Consider the following 21,948-nt stretch of genomic DNA (forward strand, 5'->3'; position numbering starts at 1 on the left):
CTGAGCCAAAACGTCTGTCAGTACAGGGAGAGAAGAACTGAGGGTTCAAAGCCCGAAGAACAAAATAACCAAATCTAGTCCAACACAAGGAGTCCAGTGGTCACTTCCTCTGCTAGCCAACCGGGGCCAGAGGCTCTTCCCTCACTGTATTTTCAAGCAGCTTCTCTGCAGTGTGTGTGTGTGTGTGCGTGTGTGTGTGTGTGTGTGTGTGTGCTTCTCCTCTTGCAGCGACTCATTGTCGCCACACCGGAGAGGAGCACACAACCGTTCATTAATGTTTTGACACCTCTGCCCCTCCCCCTCCGCGTGTTACCGGGACGAGCTTGGGTTTCCTCCTCCGGCACATCGGCACAACACTTTACACATACAGATGCACGCAGCACACACACATAACACACTGAGGCAATAACTCATCTCTCTCTCTCTCTCTCTCTCTCCAGAGTTCTTCTGGGAGCTTCAGGCCACAGCAGAGGCCATGAGGAATACATTCACTTCACAGTCCAGCCTATTTTGGTCAGTGAATATCCAGTCAGACGCTCTAACTGTATTCTACATCCAGCTGCCTCGAAGCTCTGGAAGTCCAGCTCTCTTACCAGGTTGTAAATCTGAGACAAAGGTAACATTGTTGGCAAAAGGCTTCCATTAAACTGCCAGATGATTGTAAAGTGTTCACATTCATTATGCTGAAGGTTTAATCCAGCAGGTCCATCACACAGCCTCTGAATGAGTCCTGGTCTGTGTACAGCCATTTGTAATTTAGACATTACAATTAAAGTGGAGGAAAAACAATCTATAAATAGTGTATTTTTATTTTTATAAATTACATTCAAACCAATCATTTAAAAACCTGTTTATATATCAGCCATGGTTTTATGTGCCAGTGATCAAAAACCTCTTTCACTTGTCTCTTGAGGCAGTGCAGTAGATTTCAAACACACTGTTAATTGGCCAGGTTTTCACACATTCATTCCAAGGTGCAGTAACAATCAACACCCACCTCTCTCTCTCTCTCTCTCTCTCTTTCTCTCTCTCTCTCTCTCTCTCTCTCTCTCTCTCTCTCTCTCTCTCTCTCTCTCTCTCTCTCTCTCTCTATTAAACATCATAATAAAACCTCACAATACAGAGAATGTGGCAGAATGTCTTTGCAGGAGGAACTGTCCTTGGTGCTGAACGAGTTGTATGTCTGCAAGCCTCATTGTTTCAACAACCGCCGGGGACCTCGTTCATTTAATATTCTGTTTGGAGGAGCATCCTTCCAGTAGACGCTGGGTATTGTCGACAGATATCAGGTCTGTCGGTTTGAAGTGGAGAGCGGAGCGAGGCCGCCTCCCACACAGCTCCACAGAGAGAGGAGAGGACCACGGCAGCTTTGGCTGCAGGTCGCCTGCTCTACTTTGACCAGCAGCTCTCGGTCTGTCAAACCGAGGGAGGTCAGGAGTTTAAGACCGGAAACACACAGATAGATGAATAACATACAGATTCACTTCATCCCTCAAGCTTGGATGAGATGGATGAATGTTACAGAAAGATACAACATTGCAATGAACCAGCCTCGTTCCCCTACAGCAGAACTGCACTGTGAGTTACAGGGAAAACGTCTTTGTTGGCGATTGAGTTTTGCTTTTGACGTATCACAAAAAAGCCTCACTATGTGGAAGTGGATATTTTATTTGTAAAGCAACATTAGGCTTGACTGAAACTTTTCTAACTTTTTTAAACAAAATGTAACAAATAAATACTTAATTGATGAACTTATTGATGTACTGAATTGCTATCTCTTCAAATAACGGTATCAAATAACGGTATTCCAGATCTCCCCATTGTCCCGATACCTGATCCAGCTAGATGAGTCAGTATCGGACCGATTTCAGATACCGGTACCGGTACTTGTGCACCTCTCGCATTCACCAAGGACGCTGGCGTTTGCGTCCCACGTGAACCAAGTACTTTTGTTGGTGGTGGGTTCGAACTCAAAACAGGAGTTGGGTTAACCAATCAGCTTGCTTGACGCGCAGGTCAGCATGATGACCCCTTGTTGGGGTTTGGGAGGCGTGTGTCAGCTCCTCTGTGAGTGTGGGTTCTGGTTGTTTCACTGGAGGAGGCACACATCGGCCATCACTAATCCAGACCGCTCCAAAGTCCCAAACCACTACGCTGAGTTTTGCTTGTGAACTCACTGTGGGACTTCCTCAATGGAAAGATGGCCTGTATTGTAAGCATGGATAGTTTAGTGAAGATACAATTCCATCCACCCACTTTGCTGTTTCAATTTCCACTCGAATACATTTCCACTTTAATAAAAGGGAAACAGTTTTACACACGGCTGAGGTGGAAGTGCAATGGAAACAGACAGAGTGAATAAATGATGACAGACAGGTAGCATGTGGCGACCACTGAATCTCCCTCTCCACCGGACAGACTAGAGAAGACATCAGTGTGTGTGGAGCCATGAGAGGAATTCGACGTTGCTCACATATTAATGCATGAAACAGAAATGCAACGTGTCCATCACGTTCTTACACTGCTTTGAGTCTGACTGTCTCTCTCCTCGCTCACTCTTCTTCTGCATTGCACTGCGGTAATGCCTTGACACATGAAGAAGCTTGAGGCGGATAAAAAGAGATGTGATCTGCCGACAGCAACACAGCAGCAGCGGTGTATGATAGTGTGCACGTTTGTAGGTGTAGGGGGCGCAGGCTCCTGGTCACATGGAGTATATATGAGTACATATGTGCCCACGTTCAGGCAAACTGAGCCCGCTGTGTTCTTGGAAAGAGGGAGACACTTTGCTGAAAATGAAACGGAGCAAAAAGAGAAAACAATCAAACGTTCAAAGTTGTCCCACACAATTACAGATCTGCGGTGTCTGCAGCAAGCTGTGGGGGGCTGCGTCCTAAAAGCTCACCTGACATTTAAGATTGGTCTCAGTCTTATCTTTTTTCATCACTTTGTGTTGGATTTTAACACACCTCCATTTTTAGATAGAGGGATAGAAAAAGAAGAAAGAGAGAACACGTTCGACCCCACGTAGCTCATGAAGTACAAAGGCAAATGGAAATGTCAAAGCATGGCTTTTAGCATTCTGAAGTAAACCTAAATGTGTTTTAACGCCAGGAGACAGTCATTGGAAAGGCTTCTCTGGCATGTTACCTGCAGTAACATTGATAGGAACACATGCTGAAGCCGGCTTCTCTCCTCTGGATCAACTCTTTCTCCACTGCCTCTAGATACATGCGCACGGTATTCTGGCTGTTCGTTAGTGATGGAAGTATGGATCTTGTCCCCGCATGAATACTAAGAGTGTATATATTTGGTGTTATGATTAAAGCTGAGCTTACTGTACTGCAGGAGCCGTACAAGAGGAAGTGATAGAAGGTTGGTGTGCGGTAAAGTGTTCTGTGTTTGAAGGCGAGAGCTTATTGTGAATAGGATGTGATATTTACATAATGCCGCCGTTCAAACTGAATATTAAAGGATCCTAGCTCCTGTTGGAATATTAATGAGCATTGAAAGTGGAGTACTTATGAAAGGTTAGAGGGCCGTGGATGATACACTGTAACAACTGGATAAAGGAGAGGGAGACGGAGGGGACGTTCTTTATTCCTACTCCAAATCTCTTAAATAAATAAATAAAAAATGTATTTAACATGACCCCAACATCTTGTGGGGCAAACAGGGGTGTAATGGTTTATGTATTCACTGTGCCACTGTCCGCCTTAGCTTTTACACTTAAAAACACTTGGCACTGTTGAGGCATGGAGCCGCTGGCCGGCTGTGGAACAGATGGTTTCCTGCTTTATAGTCGTAGTCTGGCTACAACCCGGCCACCAATATAGACATATCCAGACACAGGATGTGGAAGCTGGAGAGAGAGATTAATGTTGCTGTGGCGCTGTGTTAACCGTACTGTGATACATGATATTACTGCTGTAAGTCCCACCAGGCCCCGCAGTCTGTTCACTGATGGTAAGATGTTGTGTAAAGTCAAAGCTAGTGGCCACGTTTAGCTTGTTTCTGTTACTACAAAACCATCTACTTGACTACAAAACAGTTTATTCTGCCATAGTAAAAACAAGGTGGATGAGAGCGGTGAGAATGAAGCAAAACAGTCAAGTTGAGAGCCCTAAAACCAAAACAATGAGCTAAAAGATGCTAAAAACAAGGGAGCTAACGCGTGATTGGACGTTAGTTCTCTCAAAATGGTTGCCAATGGCCACCTGGTAACCATTACTGTGGAGCCCTGCAGTAGTTATAATTCACCCCAAACGCACTTAGTTTTTAGTCTGCTGATGCTCATTAGAATAAAAACATTCACATTCTGGTTTCACTCATCAGGGGGTTCACTGTTCTCGTTATGGGAACCGAGCCGAGGCTGGCAAGCTAATGTGCTCATAATGATGCAGGTTATTTCCATGTTCTCCCTCAAACATAATTCCATCAAAACAGTGAAACAAAGAATGGTTCTTTAGCATGCCTAATTTCTACTACGAAGGCTCCTTGATATTACTGACTATATCTTTATGTTTATCTGTAGCCCTTTAAGCCCTAATCCTATGTATTGTTTGAGTTGTGTTTAGAGGTTGTACATCGGGATTATATATTATTGTAGCCCTGATTTGTATGTTTAATTTGATACCTAACATGTTTTTTGGGGGAATTTATACCATGTTTTTTCCTTGATTTGTACCGTGTGACCTGATATTAAAGAGTCTCATTTTTGGGAGTTTTTATAGAGTTTTAAAAGGGATTATATGAATAACTGAAATAACAGATTTTTAGCTTTGGAAAATTGTGATGTAGGAATACTACCTCAGTTATTGTGGCGGCAGCGTTGCAGCAGCACATTCTCTGAAGTGTCAAATCTCACTGAAATCCATTGTGTGGACATGAACTATGTGGAGCTGAGGCTGCAGGTTGCTCTCTGTCCTCCCCGCATGAGGCTTCACCGCATGAGGCTTCACCGGGCCGTGCCCTCGCTTCACCAAGTCCTCCTCCGATCCGGCCTGCCAGCTGTTCCACCAAGATAACAGCGCAGTAAAACTTGAACATCGTTGACGTCGAGCAAAGCTGATGTGAAGTCTTCCTCAGCTGCTGTCCTCCTCATCCTCTCCCTTCTGCCGCCCTTGAGAAGGTTGTGTGACCAGCCCTGTTTGTCTGGTGGTCAACACAATACTTTTACTCCTCATTAACTAATAAAATATATTAGTTTATTCCTGTGACATCCGACTTAACTAACTAAAAACTCACTTTGCTTGAAGTTGGTCAACAATCCCCAAACCTCTGCTATATTCTTAAAGATCCCAAGGAAAGCTTGTTTTCTGCAAATGGCTTCTGAAGAATGGCACTAAAGGGATGGTTAGGATCCAGAGTCAGTGTGTTTCTACAGCAGAAGGCGATCTGCACAATCCCAGTGTGGAGACGCAGACAGGAGTACCAGCATTGGAGCAAAGCATTGTACTGCTGTGGACGGGGCAGCAGCTACACAGACTTTAGACACCTAAGAAATAGGCTCACCTAACTGGACACAACACTTCAAATGTTTTCTAAACTCTACCTGGCCGTCAGACCACCAGACTTTTATGAGAAACATCTATTTTAGGGTGTTCCGCTGCCTCCATCGGTTAGTTTGTTGTTATTGTGTAACTTTGGTGAAACCGAACCGACACTGTAAAACCTCAAAGTCACACAACAACACAAACTAACCTGATCGATTAATAGACCGGCAACTCCGGTGTTCTGCCAGGTACAATTACAGCTTTTTGTCATAGGACTCTTGTTGCTTTGAAGAGAGCAGACTGAAGATAGCAGCTTTGGTTCCACATTGGAAAGGTTAGTTTGACGGCAAGGTAAAGCAGAAAAATATTGTATTTAGCAAACACTTCAACTGATATTGATTTTTTAAGGTGTCTAAAATACATTTCGCTGCTGCCCTCGTCCACAGCAGTACATTACTGCTCTCCGGATGGTACTCCAGTCGGTTTCTAGAAACTGGAGGTAATACACTGACTCTGGAGAAGTACCTCTAACAACCCCACTTCAAATATATACCTTGCAACAGAAGGCAGCGTTTTTTCTTCAATCAAGACAACCGGATAATACAAAGACATATGGCATGTCCATATGGAAACAGCATGAAAGACAAAAACAAAGCAAACAACAACAAATACAAACAACACCTGTGGGATATGAAGTCCATCTTATGGGGAGGATTATTTAAAGCATCAAACAAGAATTTAACTCTTGTTTGGATATGCCTAGATTTGTCGCTTGACATTCTTGAGTGCACCCTGATCGCTGAACTGTTGCGCTACATCCCTGCTGTCAGTCTCGCTGATTGCCAACCTTTCTCCATCCGGAGCACAGTGAGGACTCCACTCGCTATCTTATTCTGCACCTCGGGACTCTGTGCATTCCACCAGCCCTCTGTGATCCAGTCAGCCTTATTAATTTCACTGCACAGCGGGCTCTGAAGCCCATTCGGCTCCGGCATAATCTCTCATGACTTTCACACAGCATACTTCATCAGACTTCTTACAAAGTCTTCATAACGGCGATGAATTAAGACTTTACTTCCCCGCATTGTATTTTAATGAACTTGCTAAATTGCATCTAAATGGCGTCTTTTTCCTGCGTGGCTCTCAAGACGCCGCCGCAGAGTCAAAACAAGACGAGATGAACTAAGCAGAATGTGAACGAACTCATCAATCTTCCTGATTGTGTTTTCAAAAGAGAGACTTTATTTTCTTTTTTTTTTATCGTCAGTCTTTTGAGCCCCTTTGGTAAAATGCAAAAATGTAACACGTTCTACCTTGTGAGCGTCTGTTTGCTTCATTTTCTACCTCACCAGAACCAATTTGTATTCTGTCCCTTTCAAATCCTAAAAGTGGGACGTCTAAAGGACCCACGAGTGCAAGTCCAACATGCATGGCTTGGCACATGGCAGGTTATACCGCGCTGCATTGTTCTTTATAAGCCTTCTCCAGAGGCAGCGCTCTCATGCAAATGAGTGGCAGACACGTCTCAGCACAAAACTAATTAGCGAAGCATCCATAACGCATTCCTCGCCGAGGCCCGGGAACGAGCGCCGTGCTCAGATGGGAGGATGCATTGAGATCAGCTGGCAGAGCCGTGTAATTTATAGACCCAGCGACTAGAGAGCCAATGCAATCATTCTTATGAGGCTGATTCCCGCAATCTATCACTCGCAGAGCCAGGCCGTCCCGGGCAGTTTTTAAAGACTGTTTATGTGATAGATCTTGGGAACAGGGGAACGCCTCGCAGGTTCAATAACCTGCTGGGGATGAGTTGTCCGGCATCCAGAGCGCTGAGTTACGGAGATGAGAGCTATCGCTGCTGCATGCTGGCAGAGAGATTGCAAACACTTCTGGCCTCCCTGCCAGCAAAAGGAGAGAAAAATAAAAAATAAAACTCTGGAAAGTGTATCTGAGCAAGCTGTTGTGTACCAATATACAATGTGAAATAGAAATGAAAGCCGAGATGTTTCGGAATCAATATTTGTCATTATCCAGACAGGATGTTTTATCGCTGTTTGCCTTTATGAATATTCTTCATCGTTTTATATTTTCCCATCTTCTGTCTCACAAACACATCACGCAATACCGAGCAGCGAGCAGCAATCTAGCCAACGTCGCTGGAGCCGTTGAGTATACGTGTGTTTTCGGTTGGGATTTGGCGTTTCCAGTTTGAAGGCGAACGCTTTTAAAGATGGACAAGTGGCTCATTAAAGCGTTTAGCGACCTCACTGATGCTTCACAGGCAGATGTGACAGACGAAATTTGAATCCAAGAGTTCCCCCCCACCGGCTCAGGACACAGTCTGATTGTAGATCTGCGTCGTCCTCTATACTTATCTTTCAAAATCTGAGTGGCTTCCACTTCAACCGCGACATAAGAACTTGTCAAAGTACTCCATCTGAAGCAAGGCTCACTTTGAGCTGGATGAAAGCACGTCAGTGCTCCAACTCCGAATATATCTCCAGCGACCAAACAATAGAAAAAGCTCTATTTTGAGAACGGGCGGTTTTCATGGACTCCATGACAGACGAGCCCATGCAATGCAGAATAAGTCATTTGTAGTCATATACATACATAGTTGTCGATTTTTTTCGATAAGACTCACCATTAACTCAACCTGCAAATATTGATAAACCGGGATGCAATTAGCTCTCATAAAAGCTATCTCACTGAACTTGCTCTTAAAAATAATAATTAGCCAAGAAAAGGCGTAGAGCTAAACGGCATGACGTGAAACTAATCCACTATGAGGCCCTTGTCTTTGAAGTATGAATTACATGAATAATGAATAAAGATTCATCACAACTTTCCATCTTTCACCTCATTCAGTTAGGTTGATGGCTAATTTCACAGATTATGAATGCAATGTGTGTTTTACGTGTACACAGCGGTATGCAACACGTCTCAAAGAGAGCTCAACTTCATATTTATTTTTACCAAAGCTACATTAAAAGCCTCTTTAATTTGTGTACTTGAATGTGATTCTTTATTTTTAAGCCCTATATAAAAAGTGCTAAATCCAAAATTCTGAACATATCTATCGCCTCCGCGTTGGTCTCAACATGGCGACAGCTGAGGCGGTGGCTTGCAGCTAACAGCGCTAACAGCTCAACAGCGCCTACAACAGTAACAGTGCTGACAGAGCTAACAGTGACCTGAGTCCTCAGCTGTGACCTGAAACCATTCAGAGAACCGTTAAAGGCTGCTGAGTGATGGAAACTAAACCACTGATCACTTCTCAGAAGTTTGATAATGATGATAATGGTGACGCAAATACGTGAATGAATGATAACACAAACACTACACATAGCTACTGGCATGTGAGATGACTTCTGCTTCGGCCTCGTCAGAGAGCCTTGTTGGTGGCACTAGACAATCAATGTAATGGGTCCCTCTTTGTCGTGTTATTCATTGGAAGATCTAAAGACTGATGGAGGAGGTATTGATGTGCAAACAGCTGATGAAGGGTCTGTGTGCTTCCGTTCATGTTATCTTTGGAAGTGGTTGGATGTGTCCAAATGCCCTCCCTCCTTCACTCCTTCACTACTTCCTGTATAACAGGCACTCAATAGTGAGAAGTGAAATTGAATCATGAATCAAATGCACAGAATAATCATTTTGACTCACATGTGGTGTGTTAACATCCGTTAACTCAAATACATGTATGGAGAGGAGAAAGTGATTTTTAAACACAGCGGCTGAATTAATGTCCGTGTTCCGGGGAAATCCCTGAACACGGCCATTTGGGGCGGTCCAAATCACCAATTCTTCAAGTTTGCATGAGTGGAATTGTGTGTACATCCGACATGCTAACACCCCATCCAAGGCTGAGTCCTGAGATCCTCCAGCACGGTCTGAAGTGCTTGGTAGTTCCTGAATTGGGGCTAGAGGGGAATTGTATTCTCTTGAGCTGTTTTTATTGTTTTAGTGCAATTATGTTTTACCCACATTCCTAACTGTATCATTTGTAATCTTATTTAATTATTTCTGCTTTTATATCTTTGTAAAAACACTTTTTTTGTGCTTTATAAATTATGTTATCATTACCAATACACAGTGGCCTGCAATCTAGTTCTCGGGGCCAGTTTATAACATGGGGGAAAACAAACGCATTCAATAATATCTCTGGTTCTGCTGCATGAATTTTCATACTTTTCTTAACTGCCCATTGAGTGTGATGGGAGAGCAATGCTAAATCAATAGGCTCCTCTGTGCAGTGCACTGAGACCACAAACAGTCTCCCAATGTCAGCTAGACACTTCATTTGAAGGGAAGCTGGGGAACACGTCGCCATACAGATGAGGGATCAGTCCAAACGTGTGATCCTGATGGAACAGACGGCTGTAACTGTACGCTCAGAGCCTGAAATATGCATTCACAGTGTGTGAGACACAGAGTTGTATGTTTTTCGCCTCTGGTGCAGAAACTATACTTTTGTTCCCTCCTGGGGTCGAGATTTTATCAAGAATAACATGTGGCTTCATGATAGACACTGTTGTGCTGAAAGACTTCACGTCACTGTCATTTTCAGCCGCGGGCTTTTTGTCACTCAAGACCCGTAAAAGCGATGATGTGACTATAAATGTCTTGAAGGTAGTGGGTTTCAGATACAGACGCACACTCAGATGTACTTTCTCTTGTCATCTTAAAACAGGATCCTAAAATTGGTACTTCCAAAAAAAAAGAAGAAAAAAAAGGAGGTTCAGTCCTTTGAACTTACATAAATCACACATAAGCCACACTTCAGAATAACTCCTGTCGAGATCCCTGCTGCGTACGTTCGCTGTACAGCCGCAATGTTGCAGCACAGCGGGAGAACTGCTGCCGCTTCTCTGACACGACCTCCTGTCACGACCTCGAGTCACGACCTCCAGTCACTACCTCCCATCACGACCTCCCGTTACTACCTCCTCCAGTTACTACCTCCAGTCACGACCTCCCGTCACTACCTCCAGTCACAACCTCCCGTCACAACGTCCTCCAGTCACTACCTCCCGTCACAACCTCCCGTCACAACCTCCTCCCATCACAACCTCCCGTCACAACCTCCCGTCACTACCACCAGTCACTACTTCCCATCACGACCACCCGTCACAACCTCCTCCAGTCACTACCTTCCATCACAACCTCCTCCCGTCACTACCTCCAGTCACTACTTCCCATCACGACCACCCGTCACAACCTCCTCCAGTCACTACCTCCAGTCACTACCTTCCATCACAACCTCCTCCAGTCACTACCTACCGTCACTACCTCCCATCACAACCTCCCGTCACAACCTCCCGTCACTACCTCCCGTCACAACCTCCCGTCACAACCTCCCGTCACTACCACCAGTCACTACTTCCCATCACGACCACCCGTCACAACCTCCTCCAGTCACTACCTTCCATCACAACCTCCTCCCGTCACTACCTCCAGTCACTACTTCCCATCACGACCACCCGTCACAACCTCCTCCAGTCACTACCTCCAGTCACTACCTTCCATCACAACCTCCTCCAGTCACTACCTCCCATCACTACCTCCAGTCACTACCTCCCGTCACTACCTCCAGTCACTACCTCCCATCACAACCTCCCGTCACAACCTCCTCCAGTCACGACCTCCCGTCACTACCTCCAGTCACTACCTCCCATCACGACCTCCAGTCACTACCTCCAGTCACTACCTCCCATCACTACCTCCCGTCACAACCTCCCGTCACAACCTCCTCCAGTCACTACCTCCCGTCACGACCTCCCGTCACAACCTCCTCCAGTCACTACCTCCAGTCACTACCTCCCATCACTACCTCCAGTCACAACCTCCCGTCACAACCTCCTCCAGTCACTACCTCCCATCACAACCTCCTCCAGTCACTACCTCCCATCACAACCTCCAGTCACTATCTCCCATCACGACCACCCATCACAACCTCCTCCAGTCACGACCTCCCGTCACTACCTCCAGTCACTACCTCCCATCACGACCTCCAGTCACTACCTCCAGTCACTACCTCCCATCACTACCTCCCATCACGACCTCCAGTCACTACCTCCCATCACAACCTCCAGTCACGACCTCCCATCACAACCTCCCATCACGACCTCCCGTCTGAGTAGAGATGTCAAAGGAGCCAACACTTGATGACTAAAAATCAACGTACTTGTTACGTCACAGGGACAATAGAAAATGTGTTTGAAGGCGATCTCGTAAAATGTCTTTTTTGGCGAGACACTTGACTGAGTACAGTTGTTTGAAGGAGATGTTTCCACAGAAATATAACACCGTGACAAAAAGCAGCATGCATAAGGTAATAAAGCAGTTTATGTTGAAGCACATGGGATATCTCATGCTTATCAAGAACCTTGACATTCCTCTGGTACTGGTACCAACGACTACATGTCAAGCATGACGGCCTCCATAACAGCTTCACCTCCTACATAGCTGCGGTTTGCATGTGGGTGGACCTGACACGTCCGAGGACATGAGACATGAGCTTGTTAAACTCAGGACAGACCCCCGGACCTCAGGCCCACAAGACTTCTGCTGCCGCGTCCTAGTTGGATTTCTTATCTTGGCTCGTGCAACAAGGACACGGCTATGATATGAAGAGGAGGGGGCATTTAAGAGGATAACAGCGAGCCGTTTAAGACCTCAGTGCCGGACGGCGATCAGACATGGAAGGATTAGAGCTGTTTTTGACACAGGACTTTTGAAGTACTTAATCCTGACTATGATCCCCGCTTGATTCACTGATTTCCCACACAGGTCGGCTGTGGCTGCAGCAGCTTGCCGTTGTTATAAATCTGGGGAGGTCTTATGTCGATGTCGAATGTAACGAGCAACCGGTTAGTTTTTTCCTAATAAGACAGGCCGGGAAAGAGAAAAGGGCACACAGACTCAGAAAATGTCTTTTTGCACAAGCAACCCTGAAGGCAGCAGGATATGATGCTGGAATGTGATTCAAGCTCTGTTTATTGTCACTGGAAGACAAATTGGTGGAATATTGTTTCCAGTGTTCAGAAGCTGCAAACGTATCTTTCAGAATGTTTATGTGCAGAAGAGCTTGTTCTTTGATGTGTCTGTGTCTTTTTTTATTTAACAACCGCTCTGGTCCACTTCCTCTTTCTCTGTCCTTTGAAAGACGAACGTCACATCAGACACGTGCGTGACAAGCTTCCCTTTCCTCCACACACTCCGGTGCTAACGGGACATTTAAGCCTTTGCTCTGTTCGATCTGTGTGACACCAATTCGAAGTCCACTAATCACCTGTCGTTTCTGCCGAGTTTGCTTCCATCGGCCATCAAGCCAATCAGCTGCCTTCTCTAAATGCCATTCATTGATCCTCATTGGAGGAAAGCGGTGACCCCACATGACCCCACATCCCTGCTGCGTTGACCCCTTGTAATGCAAATCAAACTGACGGTGGTTGGACACGCTGGGTTGGTGATGTGAGTGGAGCAACGTTTGAGTGGCAGCGTGTGTTTGACCAGATTTAATTGACAGTGACCGAACCACACACACAGTCCTAATGAAAATACTGAAAATACTTCTCATTCGGAGCCTAGCTTTCCGGGATAACGCAGGTTTAGAACCGCTTGGGTCTTATTCACAGAGCGTGGCCATTTCTTTAGTTTACCAACTTCCTGCTTTGTCTTGCTGTGTGGCTGTGCATTAGAAATGTCCCAATGCAATGGAGATTATCCCTGATATTTTCAGGTTTCTATAATCTGGTTAATAGTGATTCACTTCCCCTCTGATCACCATGCAGGTTCAAGCTATGGCGCTCCATACCAGCGGTGTAGCGACACGTAGATCTGGCTTGAGATATTAAATGATCCACTATCATGGATGCAAAGTGATTAAGACCTTTATTTTGAAATTCCCTTGACAAGTCAGTGTCCCCCTTTCTGCCCGAGCACCTCCTTCCTCCAGAACCCAGGAATGAAATTGACAAATCAAAGTTTAGTTGATATGAATGTAACTGATTGTGTCATATAGACTTATGATATTGTCTCAAAGGCCTCTGAATGTAATCAAATCAAAATTGTATGATGGCAGACTTTGATATTAACTAATATATCAGCTAATATCATATTGTAAGGAATCAATATAATATTGCATCGTGATGAAACTCGTGATTCACACTCCAGCTTTAGGTGTGTCTTTTCAAAATAAACTTCCAATAGAACTTTACTTTGTTTTTAGGTTTACTTGGAAAGGTGTAGGGAACAAAAGCATTTAGGTTTCAGAAAAGAATGTGTTGAATGTGAAGTGGACCAAACTTTCTATTTTAATTAATGGAGCTTTGAGTTTGGCTTTGGACGTTTGCAGTAACATCAAAGTTGCAGCTCAGTCTCATGGACATTCAGAAATAGACACAGAATGCAATCTGTTGGTTCGTGTCCGGGGACAAGAAGTGTCGCTCAGCAGGAAAAGGAATGGAACGTCAATTAGGATCATCATTCGTGGTGGAGACACAATTGAAATGCATCCAGGTGACGAAGCCACATAAATATAATTAAATAACTAGTTTTGATTTCATTAAGCTGGCTGTCTCTTTTCTATGGCAGCTGCGCGTTGTGACCTGTGCGTCTCGCGGACGCTCCAGGCTGACAGCATCAGTCTTTGATGGGTTTGGGAGTGAGACCGGTTGCATCTCGATGTTCCCCTCATCCTGAACCGAAGCTACGCAGACGAGACACTGAGGAGATGAAGTCATCCAGAATGAGAATCTAAAAAGGCAATACATATGAATCAATTTGCCTTTTTGATCTTAAACAGAGAGTGAAGATTTCAACATGGAGGAAAGATGTGATTTCTGAGAAGCATGCATCCCATAATACAACGCCTGCAGTGTGACGGCCAAAAGCCTCATTCTCTGAGCCTCCTGCTCCGCTGCTGTGTCCCGATGCTGACCAAGACAGATGACAGGTGAAGAGTTGTCTTCAGTGCCGGGGTCAGGAGGTCAGGGAGGCGGCTGATGAGGTCACAGGAGGAGGACACCACATGCGCACGCACAATGTTCTGATTCTGATTTATACACATAAATAATAATAAATACAAAGGCCTCACGTATCTTATGAACCAATGTCACATTTAACTCCACTATTTCTAAACATTCAGCCTTGTGTTCAAAAAATGTTCTGAGTCAGATTGTTGAGTCACGCGCACACGCACGGCGAAGCCACCGACCCAGATGTCCCGCTCCTTCAGCCCCAGCGTTGGGTGCACGAGATGGAGAGGAGACAATGCGGATGCTGCCTCGATCGTGACCACAAAAACACGACGGCGCTAATTACTGCGTTACCTGTCCTCTCACTGTCATCTCACGTCCTCATCTGTCAACCCAACACACAAACACACACGCGCCTCCCTGCAGCCACTTTAACAAGATGTGTTCATTTCTAAAAGCAGGAGATATCAGGAGACTGCGCACGGCAAAGTTGAGCAACTGATGCGCCACTGAAGCCCGATAGTCTCCAGAGTGTCCTCCTCGTCCTGCCGCCGCCAGAGCGGCAGGACGAGGAGGAGAGCCTCTTTAATTCCTCCTCAGCCCCGACAGATAATATCATTATAAGGAGCGCGACGTGATGTGAATGAAATCTCGCCACTGCGCCAAGTTGTGTGCTCCTCATCCAACCCGCTCAGGCTGGACGCTGAGCTGAGCCCGCGCATCCAAACCCGGCCAGAGGGAGCAGGTGGAGCACCCACAGGGGGAGCGGGGTGCAGGTGCTACCGCGTGGTGGTTTATGATGCTGACACATGTCCCCAAAACCATCTCCAAAGTGCTGCGCGTCAATGCGCATTGGCCGCTCAGCAGACCCGCACAAGTTGTGAGCGGTGCCGCAGCTGATGCGGACTCACCGGAGACCCCGACAAGTTCCTCCCAGCGGGGACCGACCCGTCAGCGGCTTACCTTGATGCTCTTCGTGGACTGGCATTTGACTTGATGCGAGACGGAGGCGGTTTGGTTCATCTTGGGACGCCGAGACGGACGGTCCTGCTTATCCAAGAGAGGCGAAACAGCCAAGAGGAGAGAGAGAGAGGGAGATGGAGAGCGAGAGGGAGAGGGAGAGAGAAAGAGAGAGAGAAAGAGAGAGAGAGAGAGAGAAAGAGAGCCCTCTACAACTCTGCAGCGCGGGATGGAGGTCCGTGCTCTCACTCCCTGCTCAGTGCGCGACTGAAGGAGCGTCTGACAGATGCACCGTGTGTGTGTGTGTGTGTGTGTGTGTGTGTGTGTGTGTGTGTGTGTGTGTGTGTGTGTGTGTGTGTGTGTGTGTGTGTGTGTGTCTGTGTGCGTGTGCACTAAATGACCAGTGATGATGGTAACCAGTGGCGACCGCAGACATGTTTTCGACCAGGGTGGCTCCTGATCGTGAATCCTAAAACAGAGTCCCAAACAAACACGTAATGCAACAAATGAGCCTTAATTTATTTGTTCTTCTTTTTTTTATAAACACACAGCAGGATGCAGCTTTACTGTATAAATAAACACACACACGCGCGCACACACACACACACACACACACACACACACACACACACACACACACACACACACACACACACACACACACACACACATACAATGCTGTATATGTTTTCTCATCATATCTGATAGGCAGCGTTGCTCAAACAACAATTAAATTCAACATCGACCCAAACACAAATATAACACCTTGAAATATTGATGCAGTATTGATATTGATGCAATATTGATATTGATACTGGATTCATTTTGCAAGGAGGTCCCAGGGCAAATATAAGGTACAGGTTACGTTTGGCCCTCTGGTGTTTCCACTTTCTGCCTCTGGCCTTTAAACAATTGACCAAATGTCTCACAGTAATTACTCGTAGAGAGCCGCCTCCTGCAGCTCGTCACACGGCGCCCGGTCACTCGGCCGACACGACCCCAAGTGTGTTGTTGTCACGGGAAAAAACTTGTTCCAAACGATGCTTTTGCCTTCCTGTCCACAAAAACAATAGATTATATTGTGTGACTATTTCATGAACTGCCTGCAGACTATGTTGCATGATTCAACGCTCAGAGCAGGGCCGTATATAAAGAGTGACATATTCTGCTTCCTGTTATGTGAAACCAAGTCGACATTGACTTATTTAGCCTTATTTTAGTTTGTGTGACTTGCCTACTTAACTCACGGCACACATTTAAGTTACATTTTATTGGACGTTTAAGTAACGAGCGGAATCTGTAGGTTTCCTGTGACGTACGGAGCGTTTTAGCGTCCTTAAGCATTTATATATATATATATATATATATATATATATATATATATATATATATATATATATATATATACGTATATATATATATATATATATATATATATATATACGTATATATATATATATATATATATATATATATATATACGTATATATATATATATATATATATATATATATATATATATATATATATATATATATACAAGACTTCCAATGCACGCTGATGTTGCTCTATCTCTGCATGTTTAAACAGAACAGGGGTGTCATAAAACCACAGTAAAAAACTAAACAAATCAACATGTACTTCAACATACATTCCTTTATAACTGTTTCTATATTATGTTTTTGAGGATATTGTTTTCATGATTCAAATTTCTCGTCCAAGACTCGATTTGACAAACTTTCATTTGAACATGAAGTTATAATTTACTAATTCTCACTAAATTGAGCTGAAACAAATCATGATGTCACTGAATGAAGGTTGTTCAGCCGATCCGGACTGTCCCGCCCACTGGCTGCTAGCAGCTAATGCTAACTAGCTCACCTGTTGATCTCAACACAGGTTTGCTGTTCACTATCTCCCGTTAGTCTGGAGCCCTGATCCCTGGTGCAGAACGGGAAACCACCTGCTTTTGAAATATTGTAATATATTCCAAAATCACAAATTGACCTCAGATGGCTTTCATTTCCCATTATGCATAACACACAGCAGTTAGCAGCGTTATTATTAGATTCTGTCCACAGCCCTAAAAACCAGCTCCTTCTCCTCCACATGCCCAAGTTTGCTGTGCGATTAATTGGATGGAACATTAATGCAGTCAGGTACAGTATATCCACCATGTGAGGGAACACAAAGGTAATAAAATCAGATTAGATGACTACATGGTGCCTCAGGATTAATTAATGCAGGGGCCACCTGAGGCTCCTATCATTAGAGTTTACGTCGAGCTTTAGTGCCGCAGATTACCAAACCTATTTTAAACAAATCCCTCAACACAGATTGATACTGAACCTGGGGCCTCAGGGCCCTCGGGTCTGGGACCACAATATATAGATATCCTGTGGCTAGGCTGACAGCAGTAGATACAGTAGTCACCCATCTATCTATTGGGGTGACTAACTACAATCAGTGACATCAGCAACAATGCATTATTATTATTTATGGAGTACTTCCCTCTGTTGCACCTGGACCTGCTGTTCTTGTATGATTAAGCACCGGAGATTATGAATGTATGTCACAACAGCAGTCCAGCACAAGGCCACGTTCATTTGTGAAATTGAAGTGATTCCACAACAAGTGCAATAACACACACACACACACACACACACACACACACACACACACACACACACACACACACACAGTATGAATAATGAGCCACTTAAGAGGGCTGGAATGTAATAGTGGTGCTTGAGAATGGACAGTAATTACAAGCCCTGGGTGCAATGTTAGTTCTGCTTGTAAATTTAGCTTCCTGCATTCCAAAATGTTGCGTTGCCAGGTAATGGAAACAAATGGCTATTATCTGAGTTCATATTCATAATCATCCCGGCAGACATGACAGAGAAGCCTGTCGCGCGGCGGTGGTTGACCAGATGTGTCACAGTAATTAGGCAGCACGTTCCTCACCACTCGCGCTGATGGGATGTGGAAAATCTGCAAGCGGATTTTCGCATGAGAACCATGAGAACCGGTTCCAGCGTGAAGTAATCACGTTCTGTTTCTTTGTCAAAGAGGCTCCTAAATAGAGCCTACAGAATATATAAGTTAACTACACAATACGTAAACTAATCGGACCCCAATGTGCCGCTAACACGAACGTTCTGTGAGCAACATGCACGTTAGCGCTGCATATCAGGTACTTGACCATCTTCATCGTCTCCCAGCTGCTGGGCGATCTCAAGCCGTATATCCTCCTCTGATTGGCTGTTGAGGTATCGTGGTGGTTTATTATTGGGACTGCATTGTTCCAAAGACCCATCACTGTTTACGCTTACATGGCTAATTATTTTCGCGGGAAGGCAGTAATATGTTTTATGACATCCGTTCGAACAAAGGATTTTATAGTCTGCAGGGGTGCTCAAGCATTCATAAGAACCCACACACAACTGTGGGTGACGTCGTGGAGAAATACATTCATATTTCATACATTCTATGATTTCAGCCGGCATTCTCCTCCTCTTCCGTGATCAGCGCAGGCCAGGGTGTCTGCATCGTGAGCTGAGCGCCGCCCAAGACGATTGAGATTGGTTTAGGAAAGTCAAACAAGCCAGAGCCGTTTCCCCTCTCTACCAGGATGATGGATGTGTGGAGCCGGACCTTTCTGCGGCTCTGACACCATGCTGCTGAGATAGGGCTGGCTATGCAGGGCTATAATGTTGCCAGCTGTTCTCTTCATTCTTTCATCTCGCTCTGCTTCCACCGACCACAAAAAAGGTAAATTGCCAAATTTAAGTCAAATGAAATTTTATTGCTGCACATTCATTGCCAGATCTCCAATGCCCAGCAGTAAGTGGCCCATCAGCCATGTTGGTGTGTCTCTGCTCCTCTGTGTGATGTCGTCTTTATGTGTGTGACATGAGGAATACAATGCTTGTAATTCGTACACCTGTTTCATAAAGCCCGTTAGAGTGGCTCACCGAGGAACGGGACGGTCCCGCAGCGCTCTACCCCGCATTCACTCTCCTCCACAGCTTGGGCATCAATAATGGGATTTAACATTGAAAAATGCCCTAATCATGGATGGTCTGGCAGACAGGGACACAATCTTAATACGCTGCCGAGGGAAACTCTCCGTTGCAGCGGAAAGCCGCTGATATGAGCTGATTCCGCGGGCCGGGGAGAAATATGTTTCTCCGTGACACAGTGAGTAAACGTGTCTGCGGCGGCCTTCAGACGCTGATGAATGACACCGCCGCATCCCTCTGGTGCCACGGCGTTTCAGCTCCGCTTCTTTGTCTTTCATCCTCTTTGTCCTGTTGCTATGTCTCCTCGGGTCCTGCTCTGCAGATAGTCATGGCTGAGCATGTTGGAGACATTCAGGGACCCTCCCTGTCAACAGGTGCCTAATTGAACAATTGAAAGCACATCTGTTTCCCATCATGCATTGTTATCTTGTTATCTGGGGGGTTCATTAGTGGGTTGTTGTACACCGAAGCTGCCCGTTGCATCTTGACTGGCTCTTTTGCCTCGTGCCTGAGACTGCATATCGATGTCTCTATATGAGGAAGATGATGCTATTCATTCGTGCTCATTTTTGGCGTGCCGTGGTGATGCTGGCAGCGTATGAAGGATCCGAACAAACAGGTCTATCTAAGCCTTTTAGCTTTGATAAAAACTGGAGGGTTGGTGCTAATCCTGGAAGCAGGCTACACTGCTGATTCAAATTGGCTAATTAGATGCAGCTAAAAGAAGTGAACGTGTACAGGCAGGTGTAAATTACCGTAGGTGGTCGCTTGTACATGTTCAGACTTTCTGGTAATTACTTTCCACGCGCAGATGTGTGTTGGCAGAGGAATTAATAGGCTGCGCAGTGAGCTCAGTGTAAATGTGTGAGGGTTGATTTTATGCAAAGGGTGTGTGTGTGTGTGTGTGTGTGTGTGTGTGTGTGTGTGTGTGTGTGTACACTGGGACTCAGTCGACAGCTTCAGGTTCACTACCTCATGCCTGAATAGGCGATGAGAGTGTGTGTGGATGTGTGTACGGCTGCCTGCGGGAGCTTGAGTGTGGTGGATGTATCCTCTTACCAGCCGTGACAGCGACACTGGTATTTTTTCACCGTGTGTGTGTGTGTGTGTGTGTCATTGTGGCAAAATGTGGTCCTGGAGACACCTACTGTAGCAGGAACTACCTCAGAGGAGGTGTTGAGTACGTTTCCAGGAGTTTATGTGTGTCGACAGCTCTTGTCAACTCGACAGCGTCGCTGTGCGAGATGCAGCCGAGTTGGGAATGAGCTCTCATTTGAGCTCTTGACCGACCTTGATTTGGCGTCACAGCTGGTGCGAGTCATCTCAGGATGGTCCATAGTACTTAATTGTGTGTGCATATGTGTGACTTTCTGTCTGTCTCTGTATCTGCTTATTTTAACATCTTTAAAAGTGATTGCCATGTGAAAGACTTGAATGCTTTTATTTTGGTGATCATCCTGTTTTAACTCCAGGGTTTCAAAGGCTTTGATTCATGTTCAGGGCCCGATGAAGCCGCGTGGGAACACATTGGAGATCCTGAACAATGTGCTGCAGTCAGGCTGAAAACAAGAGTTTTATTTCTCAGGTCCTTTAAAAACTTTTACCCAATAACAACTGCATGCAGACAACAGCACATGCATAATTTAGGATGCCGAGTGTTTGCATCCAACTCCACGTGCAGAAGTATGTCCATGTGCACATCTCAACAACACAAAGCTCCTGTTGTTGTCGTCAGTGCATGAAAGTGCATAAAATCAAACACGCAACCCTGAGATACATTGTTATCACTCGTCAATAACTAATATTCCTCCCTCAGACGGCCATAAGCAGAGCGCTACAGGTGATGCGCATCACTGAGCCTGCATGCTTGGCATAATAGATTCTTTCAATGACCTGCAGGTTTTGTTCCATCACCACAAAGCACCATTGTATGCATAGTACTCGACGCACAGCGGCTGGTGGAGGGGGCTAATGGATTCCTAGTACCTGCAGGCGAAAACTGGATTCAACCAACTGAATGAATGGCTGCCGTCTCTTCACACTGGGCATCAGCGTCATTCCTGAAAGCTTCTCAATAAGAGAACAAGAAACATCCAAACGCTTCAGCTAATGGACGTATCAAACTTTCAGAACGCAAAGTTTCCCGTATTTTTCAGCGAAGATAGTTCTCCTTCTAGTCTTTCAGGCCCTTCAATCTGCTGACATCAGAAGTCCATGAACGAAGAAAAAGAAGAAAAAAACACTGATTCCATTAAAACGACACAACTTTGTAACCGATGTTCCGCTTTCATTCCAGTGGGCATTGAAACAGAATTGTATTCATCTCAAACGAAAGGGAAACAAAACTTTCATTCAATTCTGGGACATTCAATTCATTGAATCTTTTCTTAGATCTCTAACACAAATAAAGAAACACTCAAAAGAAAAACATACGTAAAAAAAAGAAGAAAAAGAATGGATTGTCCCAGCTCCTGGAAACGGAGCTGA

General features: G+C 45.2%; 1 protein-coding gene across 1 annotated transcript in view; it reads right to left on the bottom strand.

Moving 5' to 3' along the window:
• Positions 1-15,499, bottom strand: part of dpp10 (dipeptidyl peptidase like 10) — a gene marked incomplete at both ends in the record, with an annotated part of 187,520 nt that extends 172,021 nt beyond the window's left edge. The window contains one exon of the mRNA XM_079231365.1: positions 15,440-15,499. Within this exon, the coding sequence (XP_079087491.1) occupies positions 15,440-15,499 (60 nt within the window). The remainder of the gene's footprint in view (positions 1-15,439) is intronic.
• Between the last annotated feature and the right edge of the window lie 6,449 nt (positions 15,500-21,948).

The sequence above is a fragment of the Taurulus bubalis genome (assembly GCF_910589615.1).
Source record: "Taurulus bubalis genome assembly, chromosome: 15".
NCBI lineage: Eukaryota > Metazoa > Chordata > Actinopteri > Perciformes > Cottidae > Taurulus > Taurulus bubalis.